This window comes from Nicotiana attenuata, chromosome 7 (genome assembly GCF_001879085.1).
Source record: "Nicotiana attenuata strain UT chromosome 7, NIATTr2, whole genome shotgun sequence".
Classification (NCBI taxonomy): Eukaryota; Viridiplantae; Streptophyta; class Magnoliopsida; order Solanales; family Solanaceae; genus Nicotiana; species Nicotiana attenuata.
In genome coordinates, this window is record NC_031995.1 from 8,999,614 (window position 1) to 9,017,864 (window position 18,251).

At 36.3% G+C, this 18,251-nt stretch overlaps 2 protein-coding genes across 4 annotated transcripts; both read right to left on the reverse strand.

Moving 5' to 3' along the window:
- Positions 611-5,506, reverse strand: LOC109228665. Of its 2 annotated transcripts, none has more exons than XM_019393826.1 (5): positions 5,276-5,506; positions 4,015-5,119; positions 2,538-3,857; positions 1,420-1,534; positions 611-1,159 (listed from the first exon to the last, which is right to left on the reverse strand). In XM_019393826.1, the coding sequence occupies exons 2-5, from the start codon at positions 4,663-4,665 to the stop codon at positions 924-926; spliced, it is 2,322 nt and encodes a 773-aa protein (XP_019249371.1). In that variant the 5' UTR covers positions 4,666-5,119; positions 5,276-5,506; the 3' UTR covers positions 611-923. The 2 variants fall into 2 exon arrangements, with proteins under 2 accessions (XP_019249371.1, XP_019249370.1); XM_019393825.1 differs by having other exon boundaries at positions 4,015-5,124.
- On the reverse strand, positions 6,776-12,474 carry LOC109228666. Of its 2 annotated transcripts, none has more exons than XM_019393827.1 (5): positions 12,253-12,474; positions 10,835-11,255; positions 9,482-10,736; positions 9,221-9,367; positions 6,776-7,769 (listed from the first exon to the last, which is right to left on the reverse strand). In XM_019393827.1, the coding sequence occupies exons 2-5, from the start codon at positions 10,883-10,885 to the stop codon at positions 7,159-7,161; spliced, it is 2,064 nt and encodes a 687-aa protein (XP_019249372.1). In that variant the 5' UTR covers positions 10,886-11,255; positions 12,253-12,474; the 3' UTR covers positions 6,776-7,158. The 2 variants fall into 2 exon arrangements, with proteins under 2 accessions (XP_019249372.1, XP_019249373.1); XM_019393828.1 differs by lacking the exon at positions 12,253-12,474 and adding an exon at positions 11,970-12,157.

Below are 18,251 nucleotides of genomic sequence, written 5' to 3' on the forward strand. Positions count from 1 at the left end.
CCAGTACTAAGGGTATTTTTTCCAGTACCCTTCCTTTAGCCTTACCCTTTATCCAAATCCCTCACCCTTACCCTCAATCCGGACCGGTACGGTGTGGTACGGGTGCCGGTACAGACCGAGAAGGGTACGGGTAATACCCTCCCCTAAGACAGCCCTAGCTGTGGGTTCGAGTCACCAAAGGAGCAATAGCTCCAACAAAGGGGAATCGGGGCGGGGGGGGAGGGGGGGGGGGGGCAGATTAAATAATAATAATAATAATTATAAAAAATAGATTTATGTTTGAACAACGGGAAGAATGACCAAATGGAAAAGTTTAAAGTAATTTCTTTCACTTGCTGGGGAAAAATGCTGTTTTTCTGCTAGAAAACTCGTAGGCGCATCAAAATGTTAAAAGATTTAGTCCAAAGATTAGAATAATATTGACCGAAAAAAGAAAGAACCCACAATAAATCATCACGTCTATCACTCCAAAACCGTCGAGGATACACAAAACTCAGAAGATTAAAATAATATTGTAACGAACAAAAGACGACCAAACAGCCAAACATGAAACGGTATCAAAACGGCCTAATGGTCTAGAAAACAAAATATTAACAGAAAACGAAAGAAGAAAAACGAAAGTTGCAGAAACCGTGCTCTCAAAATCTTGTATACTTGTCTTGCTTCTATATGGTTTCCTTGAAACAAATGGATAAACCCTCTTTTTTTCCTTGTACACATCTATCTAAGCTAACATCTAAGAATAATGATACAGAATGTACATCCATTAGAATCTATACACAAAGTTACATTAAATCCTTTAAAAGATGGACCTCCACAGGCTTCTCTAAAAAAGGCCATGAGGCTGTGTTCCTCCGATTTCAATTCGGGAAAAATTGGCCATTTCAACTATGTAATTCTGAAAAACCAATATAACACTGTTTCTAACCTATGAAAAACGGCGCAACACCTTTCGTAGACTTAGCAATCTTAGCTGCTTCAGCTATTTTAAGTGCCATTGCGGCTTTGTAAGTTGCTAGATCAGCATTTTCCATCAGCTGCTGAGCCCTTTGTCTCAGCCTAACTGCCAAATCCTCCGATTTGTCTGCAGCAGCTTTAGCTTCTTGCACCTTAAGAACTGAGTTCTGTCGCTGCAAAGTATCTTTTTCACTCACCATTGCTGTCATCGAAATTTCATATTAGTCTTCAATCAAGTGAAAAAATCCAAGCTATAAGTAATAGCAGATGCTGTATAGAGCAACCTATTACTAGCCTTGTTAAGCTGTAAATTACAGTCCATGAACGAACATTCACATGGGAACGACTTAGTCTAAACCAGGCCATTGACAACGGATCTAATATAGAATCCTTGTTAACACAGTGCAGATCACATAATAGGACAACAAGACTTCTTGATACCAAATCACACAGACTACACACCTTGTAGAAATGGCCGATGTTTGCCTCTTCCGGCTTGGCTTCCTTGTCGTTTGAAAGACCTCTTCTTGCGGAGAATAGATTTTGGTATGACCTGAGTTCTCCTTGGCTGGTAACACTGTCAGGAAACAGCATTGTAACATTCAGATAGCGATAATTTGGATAAAGTAGCAGATGATGCACTGACACTTGCAAATTATCCCAAGTGATGAAATATGTTCAGAATTATGACAAGGCTAATATTTAACCGCAAATACCAGTGCCTTTTCTCCTTTTTTCTTTAATAGGAGACACCAGTGCTAAGGTTTGTTGTTTTATTTTCTTTCTTTTTCATTTTGCTTTCTATTTTAATGGAACAAAAAGTTTATATTCCCCTAAGAATTACTGTCTGGCAATATTGCAGCTGAAAATTTTCCTACAAAGAATTCAGCCTTGATTATGGTTAAAACAGCAATCGATAAGACATCTATTTAATTCCTTTGCTTGCTCATAAACCATTCATCAAGGTCAACGCCAATAGGTGAATACATTCTTGTTCCTTTTCTTTTATCTGGGGGAGGGATATTCTAAACCCACCCCATACACCCCCTATCCAAGAGTCCAACAGTGGACATTTCCCACTTTGCTCCATCGGTGAAGAGCCTTATCACAAGGCTATCCCTCCCTTGTCAGATTGGTGAATCTTAATTGCAAAACATCAAGAGACAATCTAGTCCAAAGCTCTAGTCACTTGATCCAATTGGCTAGTGTATTCTCTTTTCATTGAAAACTATGCCGAAATGATGACAAAAATGGGTCATCTTCGTCATTACACAACTTCGCTATGGAACAAAAGAAGCTTTTGTGACTTTTTGAAATTGCTTCACCTAAGAAATATGCATGTGGATATCAACTTCTTCAAGGAGAAGTAAACAGAAATTCCATTTCGAGGAAAAGAAAAAAGAGAACTAAAAAAAAATCCATACTCCAGATAGAAAGGCCAATAGTTGGAAAACACGAGTGTACTGTGTATAAACAATTTTACTACTACTTTGTGTAAGTTAAAAACTAGGAGTAGAATACATGCTTCCAAAGATATTGTTGGCAAGAAAAACGCTTCAATTGAAGCATAACACTTTTACCTGGAAAATTCTTATCAGGGAAGACCTCTTTTGTTTCCTCTTTTTGGACCAATAACTATACACAGCCTCAACAATTTCTTTCTTTTCCTTATCCAGGCAACTATTGATAGCCGCTTTCTCATCAGAATAATCATCTGGATTACAATAAAAGCCTTTCTCAAAAGTATCAATCAGTATCTCAAAGCTCTCAACCGAAAGATGCTTGTTTTCCGAAAAAAGTTCATCATTAATGTTTTCTAGCCACTCGTCGTCATCAGAATCCATGTCATAGCATGCTGTACTCCTTGCTAATGCCCTTGTCAGCTCATCATCTCTAACAGTTATGTATGAATCCGGACGAGCAAACTGAGCAGGATTGCTCTCTGCATAGCCTGATACTTCACGTACACCAGGAACAGGAATGATGTTTAACGCAGGGGGCTGTACATTGCGATCAGAACATTCTTTATAAAGTTCCTTGAAAATCAACCAGTCTCGCCTATCTGGAAACTCTAGCTTCCAACCACGATCCCCGACCCATATAATGTCATGAGTTACACGGTTGGCGCTACAAGGCCTCATAACTTTCTCAGCAGTGAGGTTGAATCTCCTTACTCCACCTACCTTCACTGCTAAAATCCACTGTTTTGAACCAGAAAGTTCCATAGCAATGGTGGCTCCTTCTTGCCTGTAACACTTGTCTGATTCAATAACCAATATGTTCGCAGAACAGCTTGTTGCATCTATATCCTGCGTCAATTCCACCAAAGCAGATTTTAATTCTTTGATGCTTGGTGTGGAAATCTTCTGACCTGAACTCCTAAGTTCATACCGAGACGTACGAGACGAAAATCGGAGGCCATTACGTCTTAACCTCAATCTGTCAGAAGCCAAAGCACCAATAACATCCTGTGAGCCAAAGCAAGAACGTCTGCCTCTTCTTGAACTCAAAGAGCTTCTCCTCTTCTGAATACCACTACTGTTCCTTAGCTGCAAGTGGTGGGCAGCTAATTTAGGAACTCCAACAGTTGGGTGCACCACTGCAATCTCCCTGGAATCATCATACATTCCAGACGCGGATACATCCAATCCAGGTTGATTATAAACAGGGACAAGGCAAGATACCATCTCCTTCTCACTAGCCACATTAGTTTCCTCAACCAACACTGTAGAATACATGACCAATGCATAGGACATGTGAATAAATCTGAGAAGCATGCTTGAGTGCAGGTACATAAAGCAACACGGGACTGTAGAAAAATCCAGTGCAAAAACAGGAATCGAGCATGTGCCACCAGCAATAAAGCAAGCTCCGGTGTTTAATTTTCTGGGAGTCTGATCCTGAAGTTGCAGAAACATGAATAACAACAAGGTTAGTAAACCTCACAAAAATTAGGACAAAAAAAAAGGAATGGGGAAAAAAATAAAGGCTAAGGTCCAATAGCCATAAAAGTCGAGCAAATGAATGTCTGGTAAAGCAGTAGTGACAAAATAATACCTGTAAGAGGAGGATACCGTGCAACGAAGAAACGTCCCTCAAGGGTTTTGAGTTAATGAATCCAAAGATTTGCTGCAAACTAACAGTTGACTTCCTCAAGTACCTTAAAACACAACTCAAAAGGCAGGAAACCCAGTAATTGCTTCCACATGATGTATTTACAATAACAATGCCAGTTGATAGTTGACCCTCTTCAGATTTATCCGAATCCTTAGCATAAGCTGCCCTAACTCTTTTCTTCCTAACGAAGTGCTTGCCAAACCTCTTGCTCTCTGTTACCGTATCACCTTTCCCGGATTCATGTCTTCTCCTCTTCCTCGTATATACAGTTCCCCACCTCCTAAAACTATTGCTGTTCGGACTAATGATCAGTGCCTCCGGTTCAGCTGTTGCCTTACTCTCTACATCAATATCCATTTCTTGGTTAGTTTCTTGCTTCAGAGCACTATCCTTCTTAAGCCACCCGTTTTCCTTGTACTTAGTGGCCCCACCACCACCACCATCTCTTCCTACATTGTCAAGAAGCTCAATCCACTCATTTCCATGTTTCGCCCGCTTAACCTCCTCACCTGGGGTACACAACCGCCTTCCTGACCTCAAAACCCTCGCCCCAAAAACCCTTGTAGTCCTTCTCATCCCTACTGAAGGCATCAGTGCTCGCACCTCACAAGGCAGTACCCCTGCCCTTGAACCAATCTTTCCCCCTATTTCACTACTGTTCCCACCCAAACTTGGTTGGGATCGAGGTGTCGTTCTTCTTCGTGTTTTTTTCTTCACTGCTGTTACTACCAAAACTTAAGTATTCCAGATACTTTTGCAATTTCTCACACATGCAAGTACAAAGTTATTTTCTTTAATATTTACCTATTCTTAATCTCCTATACCCAAAATCTTGCTCATTTTCGGAAAGAAAGAAAAAAAACTACTTCAAGTCCTGTTATTTTCCAAACAACCTCAAGAAATGCTAATTAACCGACATAACTCCTTTTTTTTCCTTAATCAGTGAAGACAACAAAACCGTAATAATTTGAAACCCCACTTCAGTCCTAATTAGATTTGAATATCTTCACTTCAGGCCGCCCACTTACGGTGCTTAAACTGCAAACTGCACTGAGTAGCGATGAAAAATGGAAAATCATTAAAAAAAATTATAAAACACGAATCAATATAATAAAAGAACAGCGTACCAGTTTTACCAGTTTTCTTTACAGAAAAGAGTTGATCTTTGACATAAGCAGAACAACAAGATTTTTAAAAGTACCTGTAACGGCAGAAGAAGACTGATCGTCTAAGTAAAAGTTCCACAGAAGAGAAAGAGAGAGAGAGGCGGTGAGGGTTAAAAGAGGGGTGGGTGGTGGAAGATGGTGGGAGTGAAGAGGTAGTTAAGAGTCGGCGTTTTCATATACAGAGAGAGGCAAACAGGAGAGTGGAGTTCACGATTCAAGATTAGGGTTCTTCAACGATTCACTCTCTCTCTCTCTCTCTCTCTCTCTCTCTCTCCCCCTCTGTACATTTTTGTACTTCTCAATTGAGCCCCCTAATGTTTAAGAAATATCATTTCTACCCCTAGTTTGGTGTGTGAAAAATTATTATGTGGCCTCGAATGTTTCTGTAAATTGCAAATGTAGCCTACATGAGATATTTATTTTTTAGCTGGAACCCACACGAAGATACACAGACTGACACCACCATATATATTGTATAGTATCAGGGTCCTTTTCTTTTTGTTTTTCTTTTTTCAGCTTTCCCTTTTTCCCTCTTCTTTTTTTCACACCATATTTTTGGCGGGTAAGCCCAGACCAAAGTTGGCCCACTGGGAAATTAGCCCAGCTGGCAAGTACACGGAGGCCCTTCAATTTATTATTTTATTGAAAATTTTTAAAATAAAATGATATTTACCAAATAGGTTATGTCAATTGTCATCTATTGGAGCAGCCACCTTAGAATGGAACGGACACGATCCTTTTACTATTAACAAGAGGTCTTAGTTTAAGTATTAAAAACAAAAAAAATCTAATAAGGAGCGGCTTTCCCCTTTATTAGCGTTACCCAATACAAATTCAAATTAGTCCGGGTTAAGACTAAAATACTTAACAGAAAAAAGAGAACACTTGACCATACTTCATCTCCACATTCTACTAGAAAATAGTTTTTAAGGTAGAACATATTTCACATGATTATACATTTCATAACATCCTAGAAGTATATGTCTAAATCTGTGTATTTGTCATGCGTTAAGTGAAAAAGTTTAGAAGTGTATTTTGATTTTGAGACCAAAAAAGTACGTTACCACAAAAGTAATTTATTTCAATATAGTTTCAAGTGATAAAATGTGTCAACAACCAAATTGACTATAGTAACATGTTCCTCATCTAATAGTCAAGGTCTCCATTTGTGGATTTGTTGCTTCTTCTGCTCCAGTTAAAAGTAGTGTTACCTACTCGTTACACCATTGTGAGAAAGGTACAACTCTTGCTATTCAAGTTTTGATTGATCGAATTATCCGATACTTTGTTGGTAAAATATATAGTAATGGTTATTATCCTCTTTTTCCTTTGTAACAAGATGGCTATTATACTTTCGTAGCGTATGCTAAATTCCAATATTTATTTTATACATAGCACTGAGTTGCCTTAATACTACTTGCAATAGTTGAAGACTCGGACATGTAATTTGCATTTATTTTTGAAGATATTTGCCCCTTTAAACCACGTATACAAACAGCCGAGTATATAAAAAGCTTTTGGGACAGTCAAAAATGGAGGATTAAAAACCAAATGATAAAACAACACACTTCAGCATCCAATTTGAGAAACAATGTTCTTAATTGTACCCAAATTATTATGGTACATCACCCACACACAACGCTAGCAAATAATACCACACAGTTGCATTGTCCTAAAAAACAATCTAATAACAGCTAAAGCATAGAACTAAAATCTGGATACTGAAAGGCACATAAAGGCACAAGACAACTGAAGTTTGCATGCGCAGGCTGCCTTGCAGATCGTCGCTAGGAAACTAAATATAGTGGGAGGGTTAAGGGACAAATACGCCCAGGTACTATACCAGTTTAAACACTGAAACAGGAAGACCGCGTCATACGTATCATAAGTTGACAGTTCTCCCTGATAAGTCTGATCCTCAAATCACACCAAGAGTTCCCTCGCTTCGGCTCCTGCGCATAGATAGGTCAGGTCTGAAGCTAAGGAGCTTGCTGCTGAATTCATAGACATGTTGCCGTGAACTAGTTTTAATTCCACTAGGGGGCAGGCGGGTGGGTCTAATCTTGGATGGTTTTGTTGTGGTCATTGGTTGACTTTTACGACCATGGGTCAATGAAGATGATGCTTTGTGCGTGGAAGCACTATGGCTTGCCTTCCGCATAGCCTTAAGGTCCGCTTTGAGACCTCGATCTATCTGATGAGCACCAATGGCTAATCTAGCAGATCTATCTGTTGTGTCCTTCACCTTGACGGGTTTCCTGTTGAAGTAAATGAGATTCGGAAGAAGGCCTTGTAGGCATTTTCGCAGTTGTTCATCACCAACATTCTTCTGGGCAGGGTTCCCTTCCAGGCTGATTGCTTGTAAAGAACCATAATTAGCTGCAAGTTGGCCCAGACATTTGGCTGTAGATATTTTGTTGAATCTCAAATCCAGGACGTTCAATTTTAGGAGGCGGTGAAGACCCTCAACCTCGCTGATTTTATTCCCCGCTAGGTACAGCTCTTTCAAGGAAGAACAAGAAGCAAGACCTACAAGCAAAATTGTCCATATTAGGATGAAGAACATAAAGGGAAAAATTATTGATAAACAAAAGAAAGATAACTTAAAGCTCTACATATATGGCCCCTCAGCACCGACTTGAATGGATGATCTATTTGACTCAGCACACTTGATAAGAAGCGAGTTGAACAAGAAATTATTCTTTGTACTTAGGTGATAATGTACCACAGAGAAGAGGCCATAAATTGGAGAATCTTTACCTACTTGAAGGAAAAAGAATTGTTCGATCTAAACTGGGTGATAATGAGAGTTTTATCATTAGAAAAAAGGGCTAATGACAGTCACATGACTTACTTTTTGATCGTACTGAAATAAAAATGAAAGAAGGAAACAGCATAGAGAAGTAAACAACTAAGTCCAATCTGGCTTGTTCTATTGTATAATATGCAATGTTCTGTTCACTAGCAAGGTGGTCAGTAGTTTTGATTGACCTGAAAAAGGATGATTCGCACTAATTTGAGATGGAAGCAGTACCTAACTAGTCAGTAAGATATTACCTTAGCTTTATTAAGTTGAATTGCCAGCTTTGATTACCTTGCCAATAAAGAAGATTTCAGTAAGTGGATCAAAGCAGCAACTCTGTGTTCTTTCTGATGTAAATCCTTAAAGAAAAGGATAATAAGTACTTTATTTTATTTTATTAGGCTATTATCTTCTAGAGTAGATTTTCTCCTTATCATTATCTAGATTAGGTTACATTTTTATATTATCTTTTGTTGATTTTATATTTATCATTTATTTGTTTTTATCTTTATCTCTTAGTTAGAGGTAAAGTTTACATTGTTTTAAGACTCTACCTTGGGCAAGGCTCCCAACCTATAAATAGGACCCTCCTTGTACATTGGTAGGCACTTCAATTGATGAATAACATTTTATGAGTTGATCCCCTCGCTTACTCCTCTTTTTCTCTGTTCTCCTCCCAATTATCCCTCCCTCCTAGTGGTGCTACATCACTTTCTTTCAGAGAGGTATATAAATGGCAAGATGACTCAAAAGAAAAATAAATGTAAGGACTTGTGAAAATCTGCAAACAAAGATAATTTAGCAAAGAACCAGCTAACTCATGCTATACCTGTGGCTAAACTTGTAAAGCATTTTTCATTTTATTGAACATTCAAATAAAGTTGCTAATGCACCAGATCTTGGATATTATGCAAACTAGACATGTCAAGTTCATACGCGATACAGGTTACTACATTCATCATGATATTAGCAATTATTCCTTGAAGTTCCTTACACTGCAAAGTATCCTTTCAAGTGGCATTTTTCTACAAAAGTTGCACGTTCATTCACATAGACGAATAAAAGAGCTTCGTCTATCAACTTAATGACCAAGTTATTAGGACTTTAAGAGATAACTCATGTCTACATCAAAGAAAGTCTACCACCAATTTCATAGTGCATCTTGAAAAAATCATACCATGTCCAATTCTTATTAGTCGATTGTAGCTCAGGTCAAGAACACGAAGTCGTGTAAGTTCACGCAATCCTTCTATAACTGAGATACTGTTCCTGGACAGATTCAAAACATGAAGCCCTCGAGGGAGAGCACCAGCAGTTATCCTCACTGCGGAAAAAAGTAGAAGCAAGATAACTGTCAGAGCTCTAACCATACGACGACTGGGAGGGGAGGAAAAAGGTGAACTCAAATCCATAGGAGCAGAAAGTATGAGCTACAAACCTATGGAATTCCCAGATAAGTTAAGTGCTCTTAAGCTCACAAAAGCACTGAGAAATGGAATCACAACCAACCCATGATTTACCAGCTGAGCTGACGTGGCATTGGCACTCAGTGAAGAGATATATTTCTTAACACTTTCTGCACCAGGGTTGACCTTACCGTCTAACTTCGCAACAGGAGAAGCATCCAAGACAGCTTTACCTTTTTGCACTTCGGGACCATTGTCAGGCACAGAAAAGTCATCTGCTTCATCAAATCTGCCACAATGCTGAAGGTCTGTGACCCACTCCTCAATTCGTTTAGTCTTAAAATCCTTGCCTGTCAATTCATTCCACCGGCAAAATGTAGATTCTGCATTAATATTCTTCTTCATGTTAACCTCATCGATCCCGGGTAGTATCCAGTCCTTGGCTGAGCCAACATAGTTATACGTATCAAAATTGTCATCAGGTGAGGTTTCATCATTAACCTTTTCATTATTCCGTAAACTATCTTCTTTTTCTTTGTGTTTCATCATCTTGTTTGCTACCTCATCCATGAAATTTTCTTTCTGTCTTGCATCTAAAATGTTTAAGTCCTCAGCAGATCTGGCACGATTGAAGTTGTGGCTAAATCGTCGACCTGGGGAATGAATGTTAGGCAATGAACTTGATTTTACAATACTACGAGTAGTACGTGGTGAATGGTCAGCAGACTCATTTGCATTAGACAACTGAACCTCATAGTTCTCTTGTCCGCCTTTTCCTGACTCTTTTGCATCTCCAATTGAAAATATTGACTCATTGTTAGCCAAATCAGAGTTCACTTGAACAGAATCAGAAGGTCCAGCTTCGTGAAATAAATCAAGCAAGCTGATATTAAGTTCCTTCCCACCATCTGCACTTGCAGATCCACAACGATCATCTGATTCATCACAAGAATATCTACCACTCTCATGCTCTGAGTCATTACCACTGACAACTCTTCCTTCCAAATTCAAACCACAACCCAAAGATAAACTCTTCCTCATCTGCGCATTGTTAATTCTTTTTAATTCAGATTCAGTATTAGATTTGCTCTTGAATTTCTCAGATTTATTATCACGCTCTAATGGAGAAGAATCGGAAGCATGATGGGCATAGTTCTCGAGAGCATCTCTCTCCGCTGCACATGATGCACTAGCTGTCGACAAGTAAGCAAAACCCTTCATGGCATGATTCTGAGAACAATCTTCAAGTGTTTTATGCATTGCTTCGGCAGAAAATTGAGCTGTTTTCTAATTAGAGAGGAACATAGAATCAGCAACAGTTTTAAATTATGCAAAAAAGTAGAAGTAACTATGTTCATAACATCCAAGAATATTTATTTTCTAACCTTTTGTTTGTGGGAATGGATGTGAGCTGGGAAGCATGAAAACCTAAACATCTTTATAAAAGAAAAAAAATCCTTCACATGAGATCTAATCACTTTCGAGATATCGAAGAGCTCTAATAATCTAATATTTACTAAATCAATAATCAGTAGAATTTCAGCAAATAAGATCACATGATTGCAAGACTTAGCATAGGCCAATCTTAGCCATAATCAAGTGTGAGCCCTGCTGAGACACGGCACAATCTCCAGATATGAGATGATATTGATCTCCTCAAAACACATAGTAATATCAGCCCCTCGTCCTTGCCCCACACCTGCTTAGAGGTGCGAGAAAAGCAGGAAGTTGTTACAGCGGCCAGACTGGAAGAAGACGTCAAAATCTAGAAGAACCCAATGATTGCTACACCTCAAAGATACCGACCTGTTAAATAAGAAAAAGAAGCTGAAACTGAGATGAACAAAAATTGAAACCAAGAGATGAGCAAGATATCATGTCAAGTAGTTCGAAATCAATTTGGTATAACGAAACTCGAAATTTGATTCTATATACACTTTCCCTTTAGTTCTCTAAAAATCCATGTACTAGACGACAGGTCATATACCATCAATCATTTTGATTCTAATCCAAAAGAAAAAAGGAGTAGGACTTCAAGGCACATATAAATCTTACAAGACCATATCCATAGAACATTGAATATGGTTCACTAAGGCATCCATATCATGCCAGTATAATTCAATATTGGAAGCAATACAAAGTTCAGCAGAAAGGGAATGTCACATATATAACCAGTGGCGGAGCCACATGCACCCAAGGGGTGTCAACCGACATCCCTTCGTCGGAAAATTACACTGTATAGCTCGGTAGTTTTTAAAAAAATATGTATATATACTATATAATGACACCCCTTGACTTCTTGGTGAGTTTGTTTCTTTATATTTTGACTCCCCTTAATGAAAATACTGGCTCCGCCACTGTATATAACCAAACAACATAGATTCTGCATGTATTTTCTTCCTTAACACTTAAATAACAGTACAATATACCGGACCACGGAATCAAACAACAACAAACTTCATATATATTCTTTCAATAACATTTCCAATTCAAGTAAAAGCAAAATTCCGAATTGTATACCACATTTTCCATATTAAAGTAGAGGGCGGACTCATTATACACCGAGTTTTCAAACAGCACCACGCCCAGGAAAAATATCAATACAACATCTACATCAACAACTACTACTAGGACTAAATCCCGAACTAGTTGGGATCAGTTATATGAACCTTAAGATACATTCAAAAGCATAAACAAGCAAATCCCACTTTATAACTTTCATTAAATCAAACTCAAATAAGAATTAAAAACATATCAATAATAAAAAGGATCAACAGTAATAAGCAGAATTAGAAGATCTAACCTTCTACTAGCCAGCTTTAGCTTTACGTAGGTTAGCTGAAAATTCACAAAAAAAAGGATTAATTTTTTTTTTTTTTTTTTGGGTGTGTGTGGCTTCAATTGAAGAGAACGAGTAAGAAGAGGAAAGAATGGCAACAACCAACAACCCTACAACTAGATGTGAAAGAGTCGTTTGGCTCAAATTTATAGTTCCATTGAATGGCACCTGAATTATTTCAACTATTTTATTTTATTTTAAATTATTTTCATTGATTAACAAATAAGTTTTGGATATATTCTTTTCTAAATATTTTTTGTTTAGCGAAGATTAGAAAGAGAAGTTGCTGACCACTAAAATTAGAATTTTGCGATCGGATTTTTTGACCACTTAAAAAGGGGAAGGGTATTCCCTTGAGGGACCGCTATATGTACAGGCTGTGGTTTTATATAAATGTGACAGCTTAATTATAACCGTTGATTATGTTTGGGATTGGTCAGCTTTTAAGTTGGTGATTTGTAGTTACTTTTGACCTAATTAAAGAACGCTTTGAAGCTAATTTTTGTCCATATTACTGACTGAGTTTATTGTCTTTTTTTGGTTGTATTATTGTTTAATCACTAATGATTCCAGATTTTGATGATCTAATTTGATTGTGTCGTATATTAATTATTTCTTCTCATTTGCTCTACACTGAACTTAGTCGTTTATTTACAAAAAGGAAAAATGAAATAAATAGGATTACTCTTTTAATGATTGCAATATTCAAGAGGGTAATTACCTAGTGGATTACTCTGACCATATGTCATAACACCGCTTTTGAGTGCCTCAATTTAAGACGTAATTGCGATTGGTCATACTAGTTTTTTTCTCAATCTTGCTATACCCATGCTTGTTAAGCAAATATTTAAAGTTTATCTTTAAGGCAAAGCACAGATACTATAAATTAAAATTTGGTGTTCTTCAAGTGTTACACTTAAACTAAACACATATGACCTTAGCCAAAAAAACAACTTCAAGCAAATACTTTACTATTGTAAGTATAATAACAACCACGACTAATCATAATTCAAATAAGTTAGCATCACATGCATGGATCATTTGCTTAGGTAGACATTAAAGTTTTCATGGATAAAATCCATACAAATGAACTACACTCTAAATTCAACACATAATAACTCAAACTAATTATTTGAGTTAATATTATTAGATTTTTTTAAGTCCAACTAGATGGGACTAGGTGGGCGTTTGGACATAAGAATTGTAAAATTCCAAAAAATTAAGTGGAAAAAAAAAATTCAAGTGAAATGGTATTTGAAAATTAGAGTTGTGTTTGGACATGAATATAATTTTGGTTTGTTTTTGAAGTTTTGTGAGTGATCTGAGTGAAATTTTGAAAAACAACTTTTTGGAGTTTTTCAAATTTTCGAAAAATTTCAAAATGCATCTTCAAGTGAAAATTGAAAATTTTATGACCAAACACTGATTTGGAAAAAAAAGTAAAAAAAATTCTTATGTCCAAACGGGCTCCATGTGCGTAACATTTTGAACCCTCTTTGTTGGAGCAAAATCCACTTGAATGTCACTTCATTCGAATGCTCCAAATGTTGAATTTTTTTCTCTAAAGGGTGTGAATGAGAAATGAAAGATGCACCTCTTCACCTCACCATTTCATTGTCTATAAATTTAGACACTTGACCTCATTTTTATAAATGAACAATCTGAAAAAATTTCCTCTCTTCTACATTGTTGCATTGTTTTTCCAAAATAAAAATAAGTGCTCCGTTTGTTAAGTTCACCGAAATTCTGTGATTTGAAGTGTTACTATCACAAAATAGTTATTCTGTTTTATCCTGTGAGGAAGTAATTCATAACTTTGGGCAACAGTGAGGGGATTAAATTCCTTAAGGACACACAAGCAACTCGTGGGCTTGGAATTATTTTACGATTTGTTTATTGAACTAACACTTCTTTGCTTCTCCGATTTTCTAGTTTATAACACATATTACTAACAATCTTAGGGAATTTTAATATATTCTTGTGATCTATCTTAATATTTGTTTGGTGGAGACTAAACAAGGAAGAGAATATTTTATCGGATGATAAAAGAAATTAAGATGAACAATATGTGATTGGTCTGCATTCTTCTACGAAGAAAGCGAAAAAACGGAAAAATCCTTTGCAAACTGAAAAGTCATTTGCTTTCTGGAAAATGAAACCCCAATACAATTTCAAGCAAAGGCGAAAAGGATCCATGGCATAATGCCTAATCCCAACAGAGAAGGAATGACATGAAATTTTTTGTCTATAAATGTTCGTCGGTTAATATGAAATGAGACATTGTCTGCTATGGAATCAGAAACACGAAAAGATCTTATTCGGATGGCAGTATAGAATTCAACAATTGTTGACAAAGCCGAAGCAGGATTGATGCTTGAAGATCTATATAGTAATTCGGTTGGAAAATCATATTAATTGTTTCCAGAAATTTTGGAATTCAACGCCATAATTTCCAGGAATTGCACACTGATAAAGGCAATTATGATAGGGAGGAAACAAAAACACGTGGATAAGTTTGTTATTTTCAATGCACTAGTAAGAGTCTAATGATCAATGGGGGCATCGTAAATTGGAAAGTTTTCTCTATCATGACATTGATGGTAGAGATCAGAGTCTTTTTGCGATAATAAAACAGGTTTTATTTTTTCTTACTCAACTTATATTGTTTTTATCATTAATTTTCTGTCCTTTGGGATTTATGAATTTAGTTTCTATAAATTTAAGGATAGATGTTTATCACGTGATGATTTCAAAGTATATTTTATTTACATGTTATAGAATATATTAGTTGGTATAAAATTTGATAGCATCCATGAAATTATGTGGTATTATTTTCAAGATTGTAAGATATGAATTAGGCTTACACTAATACTTGAAAATATTCTTGAGATAATGAATATAATATATAAAGATGTACATATATTTGTTTGATCGGAGTAAGAGATCAAACTGTTTAAGTGTTATAATGGTTTTGTTGGGAAGCCATTTGAAAAGGGGAAAAAATTGTGATTTTCTATTCCATTTGGAGATTAAAATCTGCGTGATTTTCTACTCAATATTTGAGATTAAAATCATCGTGACGTTCTATTTATTTTCCGGAGATTAAAGTCTTCGTGACTTTCTACTCTATTTGGAGATTAAAATCTTAGTGATTTCTACTCCAATTTATTATTCGGTTTGAAGATTTTAAATTTGGTTGTATCATATATTACTCAGTTTGAAGATTAAAAATTTCACCGTTTACTAAATCTAGTTGGGTCAGATATTACTCGATTTGAAGATTATTAACTTCTCACCCTTTATTAATTCTTGCTCTGTCGTGATACAAACAAGAGTCCATGTGGTTGGCTCTACAAAGTAATAGGGGTGGTGAATGTGATTCTCCTTTTGAAGAAATATGTCTGGAATATGATATTATTCATCAAATGACAGCCCCTTAGTCACCACAATCTAATGGAATTGTAGGGGGAAAATAGAACGTTAAAGGTGATGATGAATGAATTGTTGATAAGTTTTGTTTTACCTCATACTTGTGGGGGAAAAGTTATTCTTATAGCTAAGCGAATACTCAGTCGATTTCCTCATAGCAAGACGCGATCCATTCCATATGAAAAATGGAATGGAAGGAAGCCCAACTTAAATATTTTAAAGTGTGGGGGTGCTTGGTTAAAGTGCAAGTTCCTAAACCTAAAAGGGTAAAATCGGACCGGAAATTATTGATTGTGTTTTCATAGGATATGCAACAAATAGTAAGGCATACATTTTCTGGTTCATAAATCAGAGAATTCTGACATTCATATTAAAATGGTAGTCGAGTTAGATAATATCAAATTCTTTGAGAATATTTATCCATATAAAAAGGAATGTGAGTCATCTAGTAAAATATATATGCGACCTCGGGAATAAGCAACCAAAAGTATACTTAATGAGGTGAATCCAAGACGTGGTAAACATCAAAGAATAACTACTTCCATTGGATCTGATATTCTTGTTGGAAAATGAGCTTCAAACTTTGAAAGAAGTTATGTCTCCCTCGGAAAGAAGAAGTCAATAGTGAAATAGAATCCATATTAAATAACCATACTTGGGAGTTAGTTGGATTCAAAATGGATTTTCAATAGGAAAATAAAGGATGATGGCACTATTGACATGTATTAGACTTGTTGTCTGACTATTTTGACATATACTCATCGGTTACGAGTAATACGTACATATGAATGTTAGTAGCATTGACTACAGTATACGGTCTTGGAATCCTTCAAATGGATGTGAAGACAACCTTTTTAAATTGTTATTTGAAAAAGAAAAAAAATTCACATGGAACAACCAAGGGTTTGTGGGTGCTGAAAAAGAAAAGAAGGTGCGCAGACGTATGAAGTCTCTTTATGTACTAAAATGAGCACCCAAACAATGATATGCGAAATTTGACCAAATAATATTATCAAATAGTTTCAAAATTAATGAATGTAAACAAATGTGTTTACATTAAGCTTACTCCAATTCATGTAGTCATTGTGTGTTTATATGTGGATGATATATTGATAACGAATAATAGAAAAGGCACATGAAATATTTAAAATGTAGTAGTGCTTCACTTATGCATGACAAAAGTTAATGTTAGACTTGATCTCTATATTATTTATAAGAATTAAATGATATACTTTTTGGACCCCACAAATCTTTAGTAGATATTGATATGATAGTTGGTGAATTCATCAGTTATTCAGTCTTAGTGAAGACTAGTTGATGAAACTACCAATTCAGAAGTTGGTCGCGTGCTTTTCTCGAAAGGTTATTTTCTTTCTTGAAAATTTATATTGTTTAGTTCTTTAATGAAAGGATGTCACTTCGAAGGTTGTGACTTTTCATAAAAAGATACGTCTATACGTTTTTTTATGGACATGACCGTTCATGAACGGATGTATTAATAGGTTGGTCTATAATATGGTGAACGAACCGGTGAAAATGATAAAAAAATCCATAACAAGTTGGATTTGCTTCATTAACGAAGATGTTATAATCCGCATATCTTATAGACATGTATTCTATTTGTGAAATATGAATAAATAGCATACAAATGCTAGTAAAGGCGGAGTGATTGCGAAATGTATTATATATTAAAAGGTTGTGGCCACAACTGAGATCAACCATTCCAACTGTTGTTATAATATAATATTGTTAAAATAAATATAGTCAACAATCGGATATGCAATAGAAAATCAAGACGTATTAGTCTACGACATTAGGAAGTTTGCATTGAACTTTCATGACAATGAAACGAGTCTTGAAATATTTGAAATATACTCAAAATTATGCTTTTCACTACAATAAGTATCCCGCGATAATAAAGGGGTATAGCGATGCAAATTATATCACTGGTTCAACCGATTCAAAACAGTCAGTGGAGGAGCGATGTCTTGAAAATCGTCCAAACAAACGTGCATTGACCGCTCTACAATCGAGGCTGAGTTTATAGCCTTAGACAAGGCCGGTGAAGAAGTTGAATGGATCCTAAATTTTCTTGAAGATATTTCATTTTGCCCCAAAATCATTGGCACATACATGCATATATTGCGATAGTCAAGCGGCAATAGGAAGGGCTAGGAGCATTATGTATGACGGAAAATCTCGTCATATACGATGAAGCCATAAAACTGTTAGGTAACTATTCTCTAGGGGAATTATCATAATTGACTACATGAATTCAAGCGATAATATGTCGGATCCACTTACAAAAGGCCTAACTAGAGAGGTAGTTGAAAGATCATCGAGGGGAATGAGACTATGGCCGAGGACAAGTCATTATGGCAGTAACTCCACCTAGAAGACTGGAGATCCCAAGATCTAGGTTCAAATAGCTCAAACAAAGTCCATTAATGATGGTTCAACATTGTCAAATAAAATTTCTTTTTAGTCCATATTTGTGACGAGACAATGTTCAGTACCAAGGATAAAGCGTTACG